General features: G+C 37.7%; 2 protein-coding genes across 2 annotated transcripts; one reads left to right on the top strand and one right to left on the bottom strand.

The window, feature by feature from the left end:
• Positions 1–6,908: 6,908 nt before the first annotated feature.
• LOC131065207 (uncharacterized) lies at positions 6,909–7,304 on the top strand. Its single transcript, XM_057999661.2, has one exon. The coding sequence runs from the start codon at positions 6,909–6,911 to the stop codon at positions 7,302–7,304; it is 396 nt and encodes a 131-aa protein (XP_057855644.2).
• Positions 7,305–21,377: 14,073 nt separating this feature from the next.
• On the bottom strand, positions 21,378–24,119 carry LOC131065265 (methyl-CpG-binding domain protein 4-like protein). Its single transcript, XM_057999736.2, has 3 exons — positions 23,300–24,119; positions 21,962–22,158; positions 21,378–21,859 (listed from the first exon to the last, which is right to left on the bottom strand). Exons 1-3 carry the CDS (start codon positions 24,074–24,076, stop codon positions 21,739–21,741), a joined length of 1,095 nt encoding a protein of 364 aa, XP_057855719.2. The 5' UTR covers positions 24,077–24,119; the 3' UTR covers positions 21,378–21,738.
• Between the last annotated feature and the right edge of the window lie 359 nt (positions 24,120–24,478).

Here is a 24,478-nt window from a genome sequence, read left to right as displayed (position 1 = left end):
ATATTTTATAAATTAATATAACATTCATTCATATAATAATAGGGTGATGTAGTCTAAATTTAATTGATAGACTATAATGGGATTTTAGATGTATAATGTCAACAAATCAAGCTTGACAAAATCTACTTCTTAGATATTAGATTAAATAATTCAAGCTTGATAAAATCTATTTTTAGGATATGAAATGAATATTTTTGAAAGGAGATTATAGTAATATAATATGCATTTATTCATTATAAATAGTATTTGTACTTAATTTTATGTATTTCAGTCGACCATTCTTTAATTTCATATTACTATACTTACATTTGCATGGTTATTTTAAAATGTAACATTTTTATAAATATAAATTTATAACTTAATGTAGAGCATTGCAAATTTAGTTGATAGAGTATAATGAGATTTTAGATTTTCTCTAAAATCAAGTTTGAAAATATTTGTTTTTTAATATTTTAATATAGAATATATAATTAATTAATTGCAATATACATTATATGAAAATTTTAATAATATTAATACTTATTATCATTTATAAATTGAATTAAATAAATTGTCAAATTAAGAATTGATTTTTTTAATCTTATTAATATTGAAATTTATTATAATTATTTATATATATCATTAGGTTGGGATAACCTCTTTAAGCATTTTTAGCCATTTGTTTTGGAACTTGCAGTTTACACATGGCGGTAAAGAGAAGATAAGCCATCTTTTCTAAAATCCGTGAGAAGATTAAAATAGCATCACTGTCTTAACACGTGATCACAAATCTAAAGTTGTTAATGCGTCATGTGGAACAACTTTATTATTTCAAATGTATAGCATGATATAAAAAGCAACTCTTGTTTATCGACTATAATGGATGCACAATTGACCAAATTGACAATTAATTAAATTAAATACATTAATTGTATTTATTGCTCTTAATTTTTTTAAGTCAATGTGTTCATAAAAAATCTAGTTTAAACAAGAGACGCAAAACACCAGTCTAACACTAATATATACTGATATCTCTATCTCTCTCTATCTCTAAGTCTCTCTATCTCTATCTCTCCCTCTACCTCTTTCTCTTTATCTTATCTGTATATCTCTATTATTATCTTTAACTCTCCATCTGCCTCTCTCTATCTCTCTATCTATTTCTTTCTCTTCCTCTCTCCCTCTATCTTCATCTCAAGTTTATCTACTCTAAACAAATGGTAGGAACATGATGATTTGCGTCTCTTGTTTTATAGCGTATTGTTTTACATATATGTCATGATTTTTTTTCAGATTTTATATTTTCAATATTCTATATGCCACATTAATAATTAATAATTATAATATCATAATTACATCAATTATCTTCTAATATTTTAGAATTCATCAGCAGGATGGTGAGCGAAGGGCGAATTCAGCAGTGGCAGCGACAATAGCAGGCTTCAAATCGGCGAGCAGATTGCTAGGGCTCTGATCTATTGCAAGGGTCAGGGGAAGTTCAGGTCTTGGAGCAATGAAGCGGATGAAGCTTTTCCAATCGAAACAAAACGGAACCTTATGATCGGCAAGCAACCAGCGCTCAAAACAAGAGCATGGAAAGATCAATCCCCAAGCCAACCATGGAATGTGGATGTACCTAATCCTGTGATGAGAGGTAGTAGGGATCCTAGACCACAGAGGAAATCAGATGCTAGTCACCCCTACACAAATAGTAATCTCAGGCCAATAAACTCGCAGGCATGGAAGAAAAATGGCTTCTCATGGAGCAAGGATGGTTGGTTTCGAAATGTGAAGCTTCCTCCTTCTGATTTGGCCCGCAATTGGAAGTCAATTTTAAAACCTAGTCCCTCTATAGCGGAGTCAGGAAAACTTAACATCCCTAATTGTCATAGGCAAGGTTTTAAACCCCCTCCGGGTAATGGCCCTATTAAATTTCGGAATGGGTGGTTTAGGCAAGACAAAACCTCGTGCGCCAATCGTGCTGAGGCCTAGCGGTCCACTGCCCCGGCCAGAAACTAGCGATCTAATCTGGATCGAGTTTGGAAAAATGAACACTGGCAAAGATACAATCCATCGGCTCATCCATCCATCCACAAACCGATAAGGAAAACTTTGAGACCCACTGTTATTTTGGATGATAATAAGATTAATTTGGCTAGGTCAAATCTTCAAGATTTTTGTTTCTTTACCAAATGGGGTGGTGGCAAATGGTTAAGGGGAAATTTTGAGAAATGGTGTAGATCGCAATGGGGGGAGAACATTAACTTTAATGTCCTTCCGAATGATTATTATCTGATTGAGTTTATGAAAAATGAGGACATGTTTAATGCTAAAAATAAAGGTCCTTATACTTTGGACGAGATTGGGGTGCATATCATTAATTGGAAACCAAATTTTAATCCCCAGTTCCATACCCTACCAGAAAACACAGTCTGGTTAAGGTTATATAACTGCCCATCGGACTATTGGCACATTGAGATCATAAAAGATATCTACAAAGAGCTTGGCACTTTTGTTTCTGTGGACGATATTCTGGAGGATAGGGTGTGGGGTAGCTTTATCAGGATATGTATTAATACTGGCCAGATCTCCAAAATCCCAAAAGAAGTCAAAATTATGGGGTTCAGAGAGGTATGGATTCAAAGGATTGACAGGGAAGATCAGATGCACATTTGCCCCAAATGCTTCTCAAGGGAGCACATAGGTCTTGAATGTGAAGTATCGGCCTCTATCCTTAAAAGTTATGTTTGTGTGCAATCTAAGCCGGTTGACATGGAGTTAGTCAAGGAGAATACAGAAAATCGGGAAGCAAATGATGTTAAGCAATCCTCGATGGCCAGTATGAAGGAGATGGAAAAGAATAATCTTGTTGTTTATTCCCCTCTTGTTGTGTCTAGCCATCAACAGGCCCTTTCTGCCAACAGTGAAAGTGCTCAAGCTCTACTAAATCTTTTGGAAGATGCTAAAACCCTTCAAAAGGATATTATAACAGAGTTTGCAGCTACTCTTTCCTCAGTACCCAATAAGACCGGTGATTTTAGTATGATGGAGTATACTCCCCCTCTGCCAGATGGTCCAACCACCTTTGATGATCCAAGCAAGAAAGGCTTCACCATTGGCTTGGAAGAAGGAGAAATTGTTTCCTCTGCGTCGGAATGGGAAGAAGATATTGAACCGTTGCCAACCTTATAATGGATGATACTGCAAAAGGGTTTGGGAAGTCTGAGTTACATATTAATGTACCAAAATTCCATCTAAAGGGTAAAAGGGGGCGCAAATCAAGGAAAACAATGTTGATAATCGCAGGTGCAGCTAACGTGCAATCCAAACTTAACTTAGGGAAGGGAAACCCCCTTCCCCAGGCTCCATGAAACTACTATCCTAAAATGTCAGGGGCCTTAATGCCCATGACAAGTGGCGTTTAATTAAGCGCCAAGTTGATGAGACTAAGGGAGATATTTTGGTATTACAGGAGACTAAATGGAGTCGGTCTGAGATTGAAAAAAAATGAAAGTATGGAAACAATGGAAAGGTCTTTTAAGGCAATCCGAGGGAGCCTCTGGTGGCATGGGAATAATCTAGAACCCATTGAATGTTCAAATCACTCTCCTTCGCGAAGATAAATATTGGCAGCATTGCCTGGTCACTAGTTAATACAAAAATGAGAGTTTCAATCTCTTTAATGTCTATGGACCTTCTGCTGCTAATGACAAACGTGAGCTATGGGCACTCTTGTCAAACAGATTCCAAAATATCACTATGGGCAGCTGTGTTTGCAGGTGACTTCAATGCTATCTTGGCAAGTAATGAAAAGAAGGGTGGTATTCAGAGGATTGGTATGGCTCATAAAGATTTATAGGATTTTGTTGATAACAATCAGTTATTGGATGTTGCCCCGAAGAATGGTACCTTTACATGGACAAATAGGCGTACTAGTTTCACTGAAATTGCATAACGTCTTGACCGGTTTTTGGTGGCTGGTGATTGGCTAGCTCAAAATCTTATTCTTGAATCATCTATTCTAACCCTAATAGGATCAAATCATTTCCCTATTTGCCTTAATGTGTCTCTAGGACATTTTGAGGGTGGCCATCCTTTCCGATTTGAGTCGATGTGGCTTAGAGTGCCAGATCTACATGATCTGATAGCAACATGGTGGAATTAACCGGTTCTCAGAAACAACTTGAGGTTATTCAAGCTAAATAAGAAACTCAAGTATATTAAGATCAAAATCAAAGAGTGGAATTTGAGTCAATTCCAAAACATCCATTTGGAGAAACTCAGGGTTACGGCAGAACTGGAGGATCTTTCCAATTCTGTCATTAAGTCAGGCATGAATGAAATAGTCTTCCAAAGGGAAAGCTCTCTCAAGTCTGAGCTAAATGAAATTCTCCGACGTGAAGAAATTCACTGGAGACAGAAATCCAGAGAACTTTGGCTCAAGGATGGTGATAGAAATACCAAGTTCTTCCACAGATCGGCTAATGCCAACCGTAGCAGGACCAAAATATCGGAGGTGGTAAAACCGGATGGTAGTATTGCCAGAGATTATGAGGATATTGCCCGGGAAGCAGTAAGACATTTTGAATCTCTGATGAATGGCAATTGTCAGAATGATCAGGAAGCTAGAAACATAATTCTAGATGCAATCCCTCCTTTAATTACTAAAAGACACAATATAGAGCTCTTCAAACCTATTGACTTAGAAGAAGTCAGGAAAGTTACCTTCCAGTTGAATCCTTTATAAGACTCCGGGCCCTGATGGTTTTCCTACGACCTTCTTTCAGCATTTCTGGGACATTATTGCCCAAGATTTGCACCTAGCGGTAGAAGAATCCAGGAAAACAATGACTATGATGGGAGCCATCAATCATACCTTTCTAGCCTTAGTACCGAAAAAGAAGAACCCTCAGCAAATGGGTGATTTTAGACCAATATCTTTATGCATCTCAGTTTACAAAATAGTAACAAAGATCATTGCTAACAGGCTGAAACCTCTTCGAAAAAATATTATTTCAGATGAACATAGTGGCTTTACCCCTAGTCGCTCTATTGTTGAAGGCATCATCTCTACTCATGAAACCCTCCACACCACTAGGAAGACTAAAGCTTCTTGTATGATATTAAAGTTGGATATCATGAAAGCCTATGATATGGTGGACAGGGAATTTCTTGTAGAAGTATTGAAGAAATTTGGCTTTTGTAATGAATGGATCACTTGGGTCAAGAATTGTCTATCAACCTCCAAATTCTCAGTTTTGGTTAACGATTCATCTCATGGTTTCTTCCCTTCAACAAAATGCATTCGCCAAGGGGATCCTATGTCGCCATTTCTATTTATAATTATGGTTGAAGCTTTAGCTCGGATGATTAAATCTCTTCACCGTGATGGTCACTGGCTGGGTGTCAATGTGGCTACAGGAGTTGAACATTCAACCCACTTGCAATTTGTTGATGATACTATTCTCTTTGGAGCCTCTAGCAGAAGAGAGGTAAGGATAATAAATACATGCCTGAATGACTACTACAAGGCTTCAGGGCAGAAAATCAATTGGAACAAGTCAGAAGTTTTCTTTATCAACATAATGTCGAATTTGCAAGTTATCCTATCAAGAATCCTTAATTTAAGAGTGGCAAACTTTCCAGGTAAATTCCTTAGGACTCCTCTTTTTAGTGGCCACAATAAGACTTGCTATTGGACACATCTTATTGAGAAATGTAAAGCTGGGCTTGAAAATTGGAAAGGGAAGTGGTTATCATCTGTCGGCAAGCTTACTATGATAAAATCAGTCATCTCTGCCTTACCGGTTTTCTCCATGGCTTGCATGAAGCTACCGGTTGTCATAGAAGATGAGTTAATCACCATAATGAGAAATTTCCTTTCGAATGGATCGAATGATAAAGGGAAGTTTCCACTTATTGCCTGGGGAAAAATAAGCCAACCAAAAAATGTTGGAGGTGTTGGCATTCGACAGATTTCTATTATGAATTTGGCTATGGGTGCAAAATTGGTGTGGGAAATTTGTAGAGGCGATAATCAGAGATGAACAAGAATCCTTAAACACAAATATCTGGACTCACTTGAGCCTAAAAGGATTCTCACAGTTACCAACCCTCCTAGGGGCTCGGCCATTTGAAATTTTATTCTGGAGTGCAGAGAGATCATTAGCGATCAGGTCACTTGGGATGTCAGAAATGGGAGGAATGCATCCTTCTGGCTAGATTCTTGGAGTGGCTATGAAGCCTTGTGTCATAACCTCGTTCTTCAACCTATAATGAGAGAAACTTGTCGGCTTTGGGGTCACAAGGTCTATGATTATGGTCATTCAATTAAGGAGAATGGTATAGACAAATGGGTATGGAAGTCTCTGGACCCATTGGTTTTAGCCCAAAATCAAAAAGACCTTACCAATATTCTAAAGAATCGAATTATTCATCCATCCCCGAATGAGGACATCATTAGATGGTGTGGCTCTTCTGATGGGAAGTATAAGGTATCTTTTGGCTATAAATTGAAAGAAGCTGCAGTAGATAAGAAGGATTGGTCGGTTAGGCTGTTCTGGCACAAACATCTTCTTCCTAAAGAAGGTTCATTTGCTTGGATGACTTTTCAGAGGAAAATCCTAACCAATGAAAGACTCCTTAAATTGGGTATTAATGGGCCTAGTAGATGTGTATTATGTCGGAATCAAGAGGAAACAATTGATCACCTTTTGCTACACTGCAATTTCTCCAGCAACTGTTGGTGGCATTTTATGGGTAAGTTAAATCTGGTATGCCCTTTTCCGATAGGTTTGGATGACTGGTTTCTACTATGGCCTAAATCAAAATGCAAGGCGTTATTTGGGGACTTATTTGTTATCCTTCCTTCACTGATGATTTGGGAAATTTGGAAAGAAAGGAATTGAAGAATTTTCCAGGATAAAGAGATGGGCCAGTTAGCCCTCTGTGGGAAAATTGAGAACCACCTGGTTGAGCTCCTGAACGAAGCGGACAAGTCCAAATCGCTGAAAAAGAATCTATACACTGACTGGGATTGGAAGTTAAAGCTTGCATTCCCAAATTTGACCATCCCCTCGCTTTTTAGTAATGGTAATCCTGAGATACCGGTTAATCCAAGATTGAATGTTAAGTGGGAAGCACCAAAACTAGGGTGGCATAAGATTAACTTTGATGGTGCCTCTACAGGGAATCCGGGGCGTAGTGGTATTGGATGTTGTATTAGAGATTCTGAAGGCATCTACATTAAGGAAATTTCTGAAGACATCGGTCTGGCCACTAACAATGAAGCTAAATTTCGAGCGGCATTAAGAGGTTTGCAATAGGGGTCTGAGTTGGGGATAAAAAGAATCCATTTGGAGGGTGATTCATTAAATGTTATCAATGTTGTTCGTAATAACCATACCCCCAGTTGGCGTCTCAACCTATGGCTTCGACCTATGGTGAGTTTGCTTGAGACCTTTGAAGATTTTTGGATCAGCCATATCTATAGAGAAGGCAATTTGGATGCAAACAGACTATCTAAGATGGCAATTGCAGACAGTGGTCTTGATCCTTGCATACGGCTCAAGCATAGGTAAATCTTGATAATAGCAATTATTATGGTTTAATGTTGCATTTATTTTGGCAGAGGTATGAACTTCTTTGGTTCCCCGAAGTCTGGTCTCTACCGGTCGGGAGTTCAAACCGGGGGATGTACCCTTACCGGGTACGGGTCTCCCTTTGATGGTGGTTTTTCTGGCTCCTACCGATAGGGGTATCAGTCCCGGCTACCCGGTCTTTACCGGTTGGCATTGTCGTTATTTACATAGGCCTCTTGCACCTTTCCCCCCAATCGGTAATTTGTATGCTCCGATTTAGGATCTCTTCAGAGTTTCTCTAGTGCCTTTGTTGATGCTACCAGAACGATTGTATAGCAAATTTCTGATAAGCGGTTGCATTATGTTCTCTCTCCAAACACCCAGTTCGGATGGAGGCACATCTACATTTTGATTATGGTGATTATTATAGCGGAAGTGTTACATCCGATCTTGTTCGAAGAAGGGATGTTGGTGCCCCCGATGGCATTGGCCCCTACCGTTTGGTAGTTCTTACCGGGAGATGTATTCTTACCGGCCTCTTGACTATCCCCAACTGGTATTCTTTATGGTTTCGGTAGTATGATCCCACCAGGGTCATTAACTCAAGCTCCGGTTTAGATGTTGTCAGAAGATATCTAATTTGCATCATTACTTTTAGATACGGTAAAATCGGACGGCGGCTGACATCAAAGAGGCAATCAATTGCGATTAAGGTGGCATGCTTAAAATGTACCTTGTTTGTGCGAAGTAATTTGGCCCTAGAGCTCCTCAACCTTTATGAGCTGGCAAGATAAATAAAGGAAGACCTGCTTATTTTTAACATATCAAACTCTTCCCATTTCTTGCTCTGTTGCTTACAATGGAAACACCAATTTTGTTGGAGGCAACCTATCGTCAGATGGCATTCCTGGGCAAAATCTCTGATAAGCACCTGCAATCGGTTCTCTCCTCAAGTCACCCTTTGATTCTGCACTGTGTTAAAAGAATTTTGGGGGAGGAATTCTTTAATGCATACCATAGATACAGAGCTAATGCAGACATCTCGGCTTTCTTCCTAGCCATGCTTCTCTATATGGGGACTAGCAAGCAAAGGGCGAAGCTTCTCACCCAAATGGTGTTTGAGCATCGCTTTCTTGGGGAAATTGATGCAGTATTGGATAATGTTGATGGCAATCTCAAATTTGCCCTTTCCCCAAAATTATTATGAGTTTGGGAAATGGTGCGAAGGTGCGGAAAATGGTGATCGTAAGCTCTCTTGACTTCAATGCCTTGGAAGCCTCCTGGCCTATTATTCCCAGAAATATTGAGTTCCTTTGCAAGATTGTCGGTATACTGCTCGGCTTCACAGCTGCCTGGAGAAGCACCTATATCCAGGAGGAAGGGCTTTCGGGTCGAGAAGACCTTGGTATTACGGCCAACGGTGACATAGTTGAAGGCAACTCTTGGGGGCTTGGCAGTGGAGAAGAGTGGATCCCAGATGATGACTGTCACCCCTAGGAGAAAGCGGAATCATTGGCCCATGCAGATTGCAGGAATGATTGCCTGGTAATTTTGGATGCAGCTGCTGCTCCTGCTCCCGGTACCAAGGACCCAAACTCAAATACAATAGAATCCTGATTTCCTTGTTCAATTTCATACGCTATTTAGGCCTTTGGTTCAACCGACATTTTTCTCCTCTGGTATGTTAGAATCATGAATTTTATTTTTAATACTTCAAAATATTTTTTATTTCAAAAATAAAATATCTATTTATATCATTTGAAAAATTATATGGTATCAAAATCATGTAGTTGAGCTGTGTATAAATTTTCTCATCAACGTTGTATGATTTTCATATCATGCAGTATGATTCTACACGTTGATGACAAATTTATGCACAACTCAATTAACAAAACTACTATTCAACTACATGGTATTTCACTTGCATATTTGTTATAATACCATTAAGTAATATTTAATTCACATTATAAATTACAAATATTTACATCATGTTTAATCATTTTGGTTAAAAGTGCACTCTTAAACTCATCATTACATCTCAAAGTTGGACAATTAAAACAACAGATTGAGTCATTTGAAATAGCATCTACTATTGAATAAAAGCCTACAGTGAAAAATAACATCTACTGCTATATAAAAACCTATCTTGAAGAGCAGCAGCAAATAAATACAAATCCCCAAATTCATATAATAATCAAAACTTACCAAAAACAATATGAAAATCTTCAAAATCAATTCAAAACTCTAAACATGTTTTGACATATTTTACATCATTATAAATCAATTAAGTTTTTTTATTTTTATGGTTCTACATGCTTACATCATTCATATCACCATTTACAAGTCATTAATGCTTCTCGAACAAGTGTTGCAATCGGATCAGCGAATTCATTAGTTGGCATATTTGTTCCATTCTCAATAGAACCATCATCACATGTATTATCTTCATCTTCCACAACATCTAATGTCATATTATGCAATATACAACAAAGAAGAATGGTTTTTGGAAGTAATTCCAAATTTGGATGCCACATTTTTTATTTCAAAATTTGCACACATTTTTTTTACCTTCCAAATGTACGCTCTACCACAATACGGGTTTTCGATTAAGTGAAAAGCAAGTTTTGAAGGGGCCCCGAAACCCTTTACATCAAAATAAAAGAAAGATAAAGCTTTGAAAGCCCAGCTAGATAGAACAACCAAAAACAAAGACAGGGACTACCCAAAAGACAGCAGGGCCAGTAAAACCAACCCAAACAACAAACTACAAAGTCCCTCATTTAGCCTTGTGGGAACGAAGAGTCGTATCAAAAAAGGGCTTGGGCGTCTTTGAATGCTTTCCCTTAACAGTAATCCAACCATCTTCAACTTTAGTTGTCGCAACAGACCAATCCGAAGGGCCCAACACCGATCTTTCCGAAGTGGAAAAAAGGGTGCCAGAAGACGGAGCAACAACCGTCGCGAGCATAGAGTCACAACCAGTAGAAGTTATGCCAGCACCCTTTGAAGCAGTCGGCGAGGTAAGAGGTACCATTGTCGTGGACACGGGATCGCCACTAATAGGAGGGACAAAAGTTGTATCAACGCACGAAGAAACCGGCGGGGTAAGAGGCAGCAATTCATTTTCAATAGAGGGGATAGCAACATTCGGTATCACAGCAACATGAATCATAGAAGCATCCTTAGTGGCAACCGAACAATCTTTCATTGTCACTAAAGAATCCGATCCAGCCAAAGTAGAAACCCCAGCATCAATAGGAAATTTCCTAACCGTATAATGTTGGTGAGAGGTCCCCGACCACCAAAAAGTCGAAGAATTTTTTTTCACAATCCCACAATTCCCTACCGCATGACCAGTTTTGAAACATCTACAACACCGGAACGGAATACCCTCATAATCCAAGGTCTGGACTCAGCTACCAAAAGAGGAGTTAATAACAATTTTTGTTGGCTAACCCTTGGAAACATCTGGCTCAACCAGAATGCGAGCAAACGTAGTATGATAAAGCCCATAGGATTCATTATCCACCATAATGAAGCTCCCAATAGCATCACCAATATCCTCAAAGAGAGAATCAGCGCACAAGTGTAGAGGAAGGTAAGGAAGCCTAACCTAGATCGGAATTTTGTTGAACGTCTCTGAAAGAGGTTAAAATCAGAGTACTGGGGTTTGGCCAACAATGGCATATTATCTTTCTCATAGAAAAAACTCACATGGGATTTTTTTTGTGTCATTAACATCCTCAAATTTAGCAATAAAGAAACCTTTAGCCATAGGGAAATGTGAACTGTACTAGAAATTAGGGGATCCCAGTGCTGGGAAATCCATTTGTGCAGCTCTGGGAGGCTTGGCCAGATACCCTTGAATCTACAGATAGCACTATCCTTCGCGAAGATCTTCACGTTGTTCACAATTTCCTGTTCAGACTCCTTATTTGCGTTAAGAGAAGCGGCACAGGAGACAGGGATAAACCCTCTCCCAACCCCTTTGTGTGAAGAAGGAACCCTAGCAGAACAGCGTTCAACTTCATGGCAAGGGCCCCCAGCAGCCACAGACGCCCATAAGGGACCAGCATCCCTGTCTGAACCAACAGGGCGATCACCAGCAAGGGGGCTTGCAGGGGAACGGGCGGGAGAACCACAATACGTGTTGATGACAACTTAAATTTGCATTCCCTCTAACTAGTTGTTAGACCCCCATTGAAAGTTGTAATAAACCATGTTAACAATGGATATCCGCCATCACCAATAATGTACTCTCATATTTAATGAGCCGATTGACACTGCATGGCCATTTAATCTTTGTCCACCTTCACACATTCTATAGAAACTTGAATTCGGTAGAACTCTATAATCATTTACAAAGCTTGGCCACCCTATAAAAATGTCCATTAAATACTGTGTCGGGGAAAAAGTGACACTAAGCAAACATGCCCTAATCTCACTTTCAATCACACATTTGTGGAATACGAAAGAGCCTAGAGGTATCACACAATTGGCTACTTCTTTTTGTGGAAGAGAGAGAGCCACGGGCTACCTATTAGGATTTCTATTCCTTTGTTGCAAATGATAGATAGAATGATGCAAGTTCAATTCCTAACCCCAAAGTGCAAGTATGAACTAATAACAAGATTGCAGAATTGAACTTAAACAATGGAAAGTTGTAAACACAAGGACAAGACAAGAATGCAAATGCGTACCCGGAGTTAAAATCTGACTGAAAATGTTCGGGACGGGGGCGCGGGCGCCACTGTCCTGATTCTGCCCTTGAAACTGCTCCGAAAACTGCTGTTTTGCAACCTGAAAAAGCTGTCAAAATGCTGAAACTTGCTGTCTGTCAGGAGGACCAGGGCGCCCAGCACCCCTGTCCCAGGGACCAGGGCGCCCCACGCCCCTGTCCTGGTCTTTTGCTCTGAGATTTGGTGGGAAGGTTGGTCTCAGTCTGCTTCTTCCGGATCTGCAACTTGCGGCGTCGTCCGAATTCCGAAACCTGCACTTATATCTGAAAAGGTGTTTGGGCGGCTATATAGGGTTTTGCCTTAGTCAAACCCCCGCTTCGGTGATTTCCACCTCCACGAATAGCCAAGTCGTATTGTAAAATGTATTGTGTGTGCAGACCTAGTGTGTGTGCAAGGTCCTAAAATGCAAGAAAGCAAACTAGAGCAACCTAGAAAGTAAACCCTAATTGCTTGTAAATGATAATGTAAATGTTCTAAATCAAGATGCAAAGTGATCTAAAGCATGAATAAAAGATATATTGAAGCTTATGCAAAGACATGAAAACAACATGAAATCATACCCAACCCTCAAGGGAGGAGTACAAGCCAATCTTCAGTCGGTAATTTCCTATTGTTCTTCAATGTCTTCCAAGCCCTAAGTGGATGAATGAATTTGATAAGTGTTTGATAGAGGAATGTTGAATGTTGTTGAAGTCTTCAAAGATTTGCTCTTTCGCCGCATATGAGGTTCCTGAAAACAAAAATCGGATCCCTTCAAATGAAGAAAGAGAGCTCTTATGTAGGAAACCCTAGATCGTAAATTCGTATTTTGGCCGACCTAGAGATTGAATATCCCGCCAATTTCTTGGGGTTAAGATTTATTTTATGATTGGATTGCGCTCCTAAAATTTCGGGAAAAATGTCCGGGACCATGTGCACTCCGGGCGCCATGGTCCCGACAACTTTTCACCAAATTTTCAGGGCCGTCGGATATGATGATTTTAGAGAGAATCCCGAAGTTACAGGTGATTTCGAGATGTTTTGACCCCCGAAATCAAGCCCCCAAGTTCAAAATATGACCTAATTAGGGTTTTTGAGTAAATGATGTATTGGAAGAATAAAATGAAAGGGGCACACTTTAATGAAAGGGCCCAACTTTATGATGTGGGAGATGATGAAATAGAACCTTAGACCAAATTAATTTGATTAATTAAGTGCTAAAGGGGAAATGCAATGCAAAATGCAAAATGCACCAAGGCGGGTGCTAAACTAGGTGTGAAATTGTACCACCCTAGCAAGTGCGTACAATTTACGACGCTACAAATACATATTGCTATCAACAATTGCTTGTAACGACATACTATAATTATGATCACGATCAAACCAATCAGAGGAACGCTCATTAGGTGGAAGATGAAATTGAATGTGAGTTACATCTATTGCTCCACAACAATTAGGAAATCCTCGATTTTGACAAAAAGCTTCTTTCACATTCTCAAGTGCCATGTGATTACTAGGCCATTGGATATGACTTTGAAATTGAATATAAGACATTAATGAACTTATTTACAACTCTTACCACAATGGACTTTCCACAACCAAATAGTTCACTAATGTTAATCATTGTCAACCTAGATGACAATCGTAAAATTGCATTAGCAACCTGTTTCTCAACTAAAAGGACCCTACTTAGTTCTAGCAAATGAATAAGGTATTGCACCTTACTTCAGGTCATCATGCAAAATTTCACAAAGATTTTGAAATAATGTGTAAGGCAACCTAAAAATGTTGTGAAAACGTTCATCATCGCATCTAACTTAAAAAATATAATGGTTCCACCAATGCAAAGAGCGTGGTTTTACATACCACTCACCCTGAATCCTTCCTTCCCACAAAGAAATAGATAAGTCAGTTCCAGCAATGTCACAAGAGATTGCATGAAGGACTAATTCCATGATTCCATGTCATCTAATGCCATGTTTGACAGTTGTCTTATTTCAGATAAATCTATTCTACATTTCCTAAAAGTATTTTGTATACTTTTTGAATTTTGAATATCATTTCAAATTTGTAATGCCAATTGGATAACATTTGATGCAATGGCAAGAAGAAATTTGATTTTTTTGGTTGAGCTGGAATTCATTGTGCAGTATTGTTGTCCTCCCTTCAAAGCCACAAATGGCGAAAAAGTTCATTACATTTGTAAGGCTAATAAATGAACATGTAGAAAAAGGTGGAGACAAATGCTACCATTTGAAGTGAATTAATATCTAAAATTTTAGAAATAATTGTTATATGCCCAATATTAAAAATTTATTCTAAACTAAAAATTGAAATCAGATATTCCTAAAACTGTCCTCATGTCTGAAATTTAAAATCTTAGAGATCTGAAAAACTACATAAGACTAATTATGGTCTTGCTAAAGAAAAAACTAAAACTGAATTTGTTTATTTTCCTTTAAGAGAAAATGGAAACATAAAACAGCTATATATTAGAACATAAATCTCACAATAAGTAAAAAAGAAGAGAGGTTTACTACGTAGGATGGATGACAATTCAAGTAAGGCTTACTGGGTAGGATTGGTGGGCACAATTTTCCATTACGGTTCATAATGGCATAGAGAAAAAATTTAGAATTTTACAAACAAAATGTCCGGTGTAATTAAAAAAATATGATCCAGCTTTTCAAATTCCAAACAATAGAAACGAACCATTTTATGAGCAACAATAGCTTTCAGCTCAACAACTAAATGGTCTTCAATGCATAATATGATAATGTTATGCAAAGATGGAGTTTTCATTAAAGTTCATAACAGCATAAAGATAAAAATCAAAGATGTTGTGTTACGGTACCAAAGAAGAATGTGTACACTAATAACAATAGCTATAATGGAATATCCTTAAAACTTGAAAACTGAAGTTTCTAATGCCATGACTCCTCTCATAATTAGTCATAAGAAGTTTGATACTTAAATGCAATAAACTCACAGTATAAAGAAAAAAATCAGAATTTTACAAAAAAAAAATCAGAATTTTATAAAAAAAAAAATCTGCTGTACAATCAACAAAACATGATTTAATCTTTGATATTCCAAACAGTACAAAGGAACCACTAGTATTGTAACAGTAATAGTCTTTGGCTCAACAACTATGCTGTCCTCAATGCACCATATGGTAATGTTATCAAAAAATAGACTTGGAATATGACAATCAAGAAAGATTTTATTTAAAATTGTAAAGATCACAAATGTCATACAAAATTTATTTAAATGTCATACAACCTAAATGAGCACAAACATTAAGCTGAATCATTTTACATTCGAACATGATTCAAATATCTTAAGCATTGCTTGACCAATAGAATTAAGGGCAGCAACCAAGTTCATTTGCACATTCAATTTTCGCTCTTCCAATTTGATTAGCTTTTCATCATTTTGTTCTTCCTTATTTAATCGCCTTTCCATTAGAGAATACTCTTTTTCATGGCATTTCATATGATCTTCTTCAACAAGTTGCAATGTGGAAACAACCAATTTGTTTTCTAGACTTGTATCTTTCACAACTATGGTTTTGAATGTTGACTTCCGCTTTTTACCTGTGTAGCCCTTTTCTGTTTCATTGTACTGATCCTTGCCATGCTGCATTCACTGTATCAGATTCATCCATTGGAGAATTTTCATTCACTGTATCAGATTCATCCATTGGAGAATTTTCATTCGGAGAAGATTTTCTATCACTAGATGCATAGTTTTTGTCAGAAGTATCAATAGTTATATTTCCAAGATCAAAAACTCTATCGGACCCGAAATTGATCTCCATTGCATCCATCAATTCATTTGAAAAATTTGGAGGAAGCCTTTTTTCAACTCTCTACTTGTCATATTCCAGTAACTGTCATGCCCAGAAGGAATATGAGCTTCATTAACTCTGATTCTTTTGAAATCTAGCAAAACAAGCGCCCATCAATCTCAACATTGATTTGTTGTCCGAAAGACACCATGACGAGAACAATACTCTTGCACAATTTTCCACTTTTCAATAGATGTTGCTTTCTTCATCAATCCACCATTGGAAAATGTGTCTTTCTCATTGCGTTTTGCTTCTATGAGGATTATTGTGTCTAAAATACTTCAACGTGTCCTTCCTTTTTGTGTAGGAGGAACCATAAGTGTTTTATTTGAAACTTTCGATTGTTGGTATAACTGAATACTTCTTCACTTACTCTATCTGTAGTTTGAGGAAAATCGGAGATGACTGTTTCATTCATTGTTTGAGTATTGGGCACAAAATCAGAGAATTCATCATCTATGGAATATATATCATCTTGTATGTCATTTTGTGAGAGCATGGTTGTGAACCTCCTAAAACCAATCTTTGTAGGAATTGAGCGATGTAAATTCCTATCCATGATAATTTCAATAAATATATGTTGCTTCAGACTACAAATAAACATTCAAAAACTATAATTTTCAGTAAGAAGATTGTGTTATAAACATATGATGCATAAGAAATAATTACTAAGAATTATATAAGATATGCCTATTATGTCTTTATGTATCTGTTATCAAAAAAACAAAAATCTTAAATTAAGCTAGCAGCCTACTGTGACTTATTTTAAAGCTGAGTTCAAACAGTGTTAAGAGTTAATCTGGTTTAATAGAATTGTATCCAAAATCTGGAAGCAGAGACAGTGCACAATAAGTGTGGGCCTGGTTTTTCTCTCAATTGGATTTAAGAGTAGCAAAGAAAGTTGACATTAGAAGCCAAACATGATTTTCAGAAAAATCACATATGAAATTAACATAATTTGACTCTGGATGATAAAATAACTTGATAATTTTTCAAAATTATATACACAGTTTATATGGGCAGGATCATAATGAATTGATAGTCTTCAACATTGACTAATATGTGAGCATTGCAGTTAAAGATAAACCTCAAGACTGCATTGACTAATATGTGAGCATTGCAGTTAAAGATAAACCTCAAGACTGTATGATGTAGTCTTATTATTATTCATATATAGAAAACTCTTAGTATGATGAATTGAAAATATTTTTGTAAAGCATGTTGCTACTATGTTGGGTCTATATGAAATCATGTAAAAAAGTTCTCAGCTTTAACATTGAAAACATAAGAATTTCCACTTAGGCTTTTACTTGGATTCTAGATTTTTGTTTGCCATGACAATAACTCTTTATATGAGTAAGTGAGTCAGGGCCTGGGAGATTACAAGTATCATGACTAATGCAGATCTGTTTGCTTGAATTATAATGAGAAGTAGAAATTGGGACAAACTGGATTTGAGCAGTTAAGAAAATTATCCCTTGCCTCTATGCCCCCCCTCCTTTTGGGATCTAATATTTATGAAATTTTCCTTTTCACACGGGTAATGCAGTATAGTAAATATAATGGCTACTTTCTCTGTAACTTTACCCATTGTACATCTTATTTTCAAAATGTTTGCTTGCCCCTGTGCTTGATGGTAAATCATGAGTTTTTTTTGCAGCAGTTATATTCCTTACTAGTAGTTCTTGCATATCGATATGAGACAAATTATATAAAAGAATTCATTTATTTTTCTTGGGTATGGCTGTCCTTTACTTTGAGGATTATATTTCTGTCTTTGAACTTTTTCAGAAACCATGAAGTAACTGAACAAAAGTATTGAGACCATTGCTATTTGATGGTTGTTTAACTCTGGTCAGGTCCTTGACAATAAGAATGGGTGTAGGTTTTATTACACATTGATGTTATTTTTTTTTATTTTTTTTTTTATCGATAAAATATATATTTTTATTTAATTAAACTTAAAGTATTACAACTTCAAAGATAATGAACTATCAAAATTCTCCCAAAACAAGACATCCATGACTGCCATCACCACCCTCCCAAAAACTGGAATTCAAAACCAGTAACCAGCACCCATACATCCCCTCCCCAAAATTAAGAGTACGAAAAAGCTTATTACATCTTGCCTGTCAAAAAATAGGCATTTCAAACTGAAATTTAAATTTCAACTGTGAAATTTAGTGATAAAAAAAAGCGGAGATAATTGGCACCTATGGGTACCGTGCCTGTAGTGAACTATTCATGGTTCCTCCTTGACGCCTCTTACAGCGAGGCACTCGATTCACCAGTCACCTAATTACGGCGAGAGTCTCCATTTTCGAAATGTTGTCGCCTCCTTCCTCCTGCCTTCTTGCTCGCTACACCTCGTCGGCTCGGAGAAACCACCCCACCATCCCTTCTATCATCTGCATAATCTCCCGCCTGTTTAGCTAGTTCTACGGATAGTCTCCTTGTTATCCTCCTCTTAGGGTTCACGATCTCCGCCACTCTCCCACCACCCTCCTGCCTGATCACAACTTCTATGTCCATGATCTGGACAAAGATTAAAAGCCCTTCCCACCCTCTCTTTGCATCATCCTTAAACCGCAATTTAACTTCCTCACATCGTCGAAGAAACTGAATGCGCGAGTGTCGCGCCTTCATTTCCTTATTTGCCTCTGGGATACCTTCTGCAAGATCAAATCCCCATCCCGGCACCGCCCACTCCAGCAAAGACTCCAAGTTTAACAGATATTCCCCTAGGATTAGTCTTTGCATCACCTTTCGCACCTCATCCACCATGTGTCCCAGCTCTAGACCCCAAGCCAAGAGTAGTGAATAGATGTCCACTCTGCATCTATAGCGATGACCAATGACAGCCACCTCTTCTCCTAAAACCAACTAAACCACTTTTAAAAGCAACGAGTCTTTAGCGAGAAACATCCTCTCGAGTTTCTTTGGCGGAACAGGACCACCAAAATGCCAATATCAATTTGGAAGACTCCAGGGTGAAATTAGCTTCCATATCTGAGCTTCTAAAAAAATGCAGAGGTTTCTGATAAAACCAAATTCAAAACTGGTTTCACCAACTCGCCAGGTCTATTCATAATCCGTGTGGGCATTACGAAATTGGCATTGAATGCATATCTCTCCACCATTGCCGCCATTTCAAAGCATGTCGCAATAACTACTCATTAACTCACACTTGCACAGGAAAAAACCAGCTTCTGACAAGGGATTTGAATTTATTGTCGTACCAACTTGGCAGTGCGTCTTAACTCCATTCAACAGTTTCATTTCTGTCGTTCCGCCACCTCACCTTCCTTGGCTCGAGGCCACACGCTTCATTTGACAGCTCATCTGCAAGAGTGTTTCCCTCTCTTTTCACATGTGAGATGCAATTATTCTTAAACAGCTTGAATTTTTCACTTATTATCTTTATATACTTGTCTAATTTCCACCACGAGGTATGTCCTTTAACCAGAGCCTGGACAACAATTTGAGAATCACCTTCTAAATGTAATTTCGACACCTTCAGATTAGCTACTAAATCAACTGCAAGTAAAGCCGCCTGGATTTCCGCCTCGTTATTAGTGTCATCTTGAAGTCTTCTAGCCCCTTTACACAAGACCTTTCCTTCTTCATCACAAGCCACACATCCCGCTCCTGAGATCCCTAGATTACCTTTTGAAGCTCCGTCAAAATTTATTTTCACCCACCCCTTCTCTGGTTTTGACCATTTAATCGTCTCTCTATCTAGACGGTCGTTAGCAAGATTAACCCTTGGGAACCCATGAACGGGTCACACATTGATGTTATTAACTCATGGTAGAGACTCGGTTTTCCTGTATGTACATTGATGTTATTAACTCATGGTAGAGACTCGGTTTTCCTGTATGTCTTATGTACCCCATAATGTAGAGAACTTACATTGTTATCTACATTAATGCTTCTTTCTTCATTAATGTAGAGAAATTACATTACTGTATAGAACAATTGTTATCTACATTAATGTAAGTTCTCTACATTAAGGCTTATTTTTCAATGTTATCCTTATGTAAGTTGTTTCCTCTCAACACCTAAATGAGTCATAAGCACTAAAATTTCACTCCCAGCTTGTTTTTTGGATATTAGATTGATACCACCATCTATGTTCTTGCTTCTGAAAATATCTATCATCGATAGTTGAAGTTTACAGAGCCATCATGGCCATATGAATTTATACAATCATCTATATATGGGAATCAGGGAATCTCAGAAAAACATCACAGGCATCAAAGCTTCATAATTCTATAATCTACTACTTTCACTCCATGTATGATTTATAATCAAACCATATTATCTTCAAATGTTACCTCCAAAGGAAAATTTATTTTTCCTTTCATTTTTTTCTTGGAGAAAAGTTCAAGTGCTGTATTAATTGAAAAAAATGGTACGATACTACAATTATTGTCATCCACCAAAAAGATCAAGAGGGTTAAAAGTGCCATGCTCAAACGTTTAATGGTGCATAAGGAAACTGAGGCCTGAGCCCTCCTGCAAGCTCCAAGTGTACTGCACAATCAAACTTCTAGCAAACAAGATCTAACACAGCAAACGCACCTTTAATGAGGTGAAAGTTAAAAAGTCATACAAATATTGGCCATATAAGAAGCTCATTACAAACATGATAATGGGGTCACAAAGGCTATATTAGAATATAGCATCGGCAATCAGAAGAAGGGACCAGTGGATTCTACTTTTGATTCCCCTTCATCTCACATCAACCATATCGCACGGTTCTCTTCCCTCTTCATATTCCTTATATTTTGAATTTTTCATATGAATTATTTAATAGGTGCACTTATTCATAATTTATTTAATGTTTATTTATTTAATTATATATATTTATTTAATAAAAATGCAATACGATGACCTGGCCGACCTAGGGTCTAACCAGGTTCATTACATAATGGCTACAATTTTAACTGCAAGCGAGATCTAAGAATGCATTTTTATGTGCACCGATGTGCAGACCTCCTATGCTGTGATTGTAGAACGTCTATTGACATTAAATATGAATAACGTTTTGACGAAAAATGAATTGCTACCTTAATTCAGAAAGAATTCAAAATATTTTTCATATGTGAAAACTTTCCTTTAAAACCACCGACATGTTGCCAAGACAATTTGATAAGGAAAGATGATTTTAGGCAAAATGATGTATCATTTACCTGAAGTACCTTCAGTTTAAAATGCAAGTTGCAGCTGAGATTTTTCACCTTGATGTGCTGCAACCAATTCTACAATAAGCTTATATGCATTCCAAAAGTCATGCAAATCGTAATAATTGTTAGAGATTGTAAATGAGAGTTTTATTTTCCTAGTCTTATTGCAAGCCAACGTTGATTGTACATAACAATTGTTAGAAGCAAAAGAAACTAGATATTACTCTGTATGGAACATGTGTACACATTCTACACAGCAACTGCTCGCAACAAAATTAAGTGCGACTAACCATCTAGCAATTTTCATCATTGAGAAGCCAACACATTTATTCACGTTCAATTTCCAATCCTTTCAGACTCCCAAAAGTCTTCCCAATATGGTGCCAATTTATGGTCATCTGACTGCACATTCTTCAAAACGTTCAATTTCCAGTCATTTCAGACTCCCAAAGGTCTTCCCAATATGGTACCAATTTACGGTCATCTGGCTGCACATCCTTCCAAAAACCAGTGCAAAAAATGGCATATGCATCGGCAGCATACCTGGATAACACAACCAACAATTTTGCATAGAATGGTTAAACTTCCACATGCAGCCCCCAGGAATAGGAAGAAACAAGAAGCATATAAAATGGGCTCTCTTACTTGCCAATTCCGTGCAATTGAGAAACATATGTCCACTCATCACTGAGATATTCCTGAGAAAATCGTTGAATCGTGATAGACCGTTTTTTCTGCAAACCTAAACTGCAGATTATTTTCTCTATCTCCTCAGTTTCAACCTTTGTTGCAGTCCGTGCATTCGGACACAGCTTAAATAAATCAGATATAACCCGTCTTGCCTGCACAAAATAGCAATCAACAACTTGAACCAGATTTAAAGGATATTTGTGAAAGATTTGTTTAAAGGAGAAAGAAACCCAAAATGTCATCAATTTTTTTTCGCACAAGTTGCTTGAATGTCCCATATGTAGCAATCTTAAAACAAATTGCTAGTCGGCAATCTTGCGCAAACAAAAATCTCAAGTCCTCTTGATATTATTTCATTTCTTTGTTAAACCCTCTTATCGTATTGAGAGTGAATTCACAATCTATCATTCATCATCTCTCTAGCTATTGGATAGTGATGATCGATCCCCATTAGCGAATTTGATGACACCCAGGAATGACAGTCATAGCATCCATATGTGCAGCTCACAACTTCTCTGAAATTGCCGCAAATATTCATTTTCTATAGTCACTTGACACGTAGTGTGATCTTCAACAAGCAGAAGAAAAAACTATCAAGGTACTAACTACAAAATCATAGTTCATTACGAGCTACCATTAAATCTCTTAAACAAAATCGAACATATGCTATGACGACCCTTTTTGGCATTCCAAAATGATAGAACTTCACTACTTTGTCAGATGAATTTGGTTGAAGCTGCATTTTCAGTGGTTTCTTAGGGGGAAGCTACATGGCATTCTCGATAAAAAAAAATTAAACATGAAATTGACTTGATTTCAACACAAGCAAAAGACTAATTCTAATTTCCAGAACCCAGGTTCTGTGTTTGATTCCTGAAGTTGTTAATCTGCTAACATTCTTTCCATGGTCACTATAAACTTTAATTAGCATTAAAATATCAAACCCAGATTTTAGACTTTGAGAAAATATAATATTTTAAAAAGAGTTCGATAACCTATAGGTAAATTATTTTGCTTGAGTTTTTTTATTCGTAAAAGATGAAGGCAGTGTGTTGTAAGAGGAAAAGGGAATTTTCCCATCTCTCCTGTTCTTATCATTTTTTGTTTTCAGCAGAACAACTCCTTAGAATATCTGAGCAGGTATATGGCTGTGTTTGTCTTGATTTTTCAAACCCCTTACTGAGTCATGTAAAGTTTACTATGGGTCATTGAAAAAACCATAAAACTAAAACCCCTCTACTGGAAACCTGTGGAAGATGTTAAGGGAAAAGAAGTGTATGAGGTAATGCATACCTGGACCCCGCTGGTTTTGTTCAAAAGCATGCAGATAACCAAGACTTTCCAGGGGTCTTCACAGTACCTCTCTTGCAATAATTTATGAACCGACTTTGGGGGAGTCCAATAATTGTATCTTTTGCGCCTGTACGCTTCCAGAAAAGGGTTAAATCTAACTCTGCCACGCCCTCTGCCACGCCCTTCGCCTGCCCTCCCTGCGGGGGAAGGAGATGATGATGAAGAAGATGGGTTTCCCACCTGATGATGAAGGGCTTCCTCTGTTTTCTTTTCTTTTACCACTACCTTATAATTGCCATTGACGTACTTGTGATGATCAAAATAAGGAGAAACCACCACTACCTTTGCCTTCCCCTTCGCCTTCGTCTGCTCCTTCTCCTTCCCCTGACTGTTATCATTAGCAGAGGCTGGCACAACCCTTGCCTTGCCAGTATTCTTGGGTGCAACCTCTATCTCTATCCCCGGATTACAAGGATAATCATGGTTAAAATAGGGGGAGACCACAACCTTAGCCTTTCCTTTTCTATCTATTTTGCTGTCGTTGCCTTTGCCCTCAATACAAAAATAAGGGGAGCGCACCGCCTTCGCAGCCTCTTTTTCCATTGTCTTTCTCTTACTAGAGGCAGACACAGAGGCGACATAGTGACCATGTGGATACAGTGCAGGCGAAAAAGGATTGTCATCCATTTCTCCAAGCCAACAGAAAACCCCTTTACAGAAATGCTTCAAATTGTGTAAGCCGAAACAAATAGGCAGAATAGGTAAGCCTAGAAACATTCAGTACACTCATTGTCGCGCCAAATGACACTTGGGGGCGTCGCGCTTATTTTAATACATCAAGTTATGTATTGGCGTATTATAAGAATAAGATAGCCGTTTTTATATTAATATGGTTATATAATAATAATAACTAGCAATTGCATCATGGTGTGCAATGGGTACTCTCATAGGTTTTGGAAGGTCAATTTTTTAAAAATGTTCTATTTTTTTCATATAAAGGTATAAACTAGCAATCGTACTTTAGTGTGCATTGGGTATGTCGAAAGGGTATGGAAGGTCATTAAGTAGGATTTTAGTTTGTTTCTTTAATACATTTGTGCAGTACATGAGGTCAATTGGAAATACCTCTCAATTAGGAAGATGATAAGGCTCCATTACTAATAGGGTCATGTTATGTTT

This window comes from Cryptomeria japonica, chromosome 2, assembly GCF_030272615.1.
Source record: "Cryptomeria japonica chromosome 2, Sugi_1.0, whole genome shotgun sequence".
NCBI lineage: Eukaryota > Viridiplantae > Streptophyta > Pinopsida > Cupressales > Cupressaceae > Cryptomeria > Cryptomeria japonica.
The sequence above is the reverse complement of the archived record's forward strand: the minus strand, read 5'-3'. Positions and strand labels throughout refer to the sequence as shown.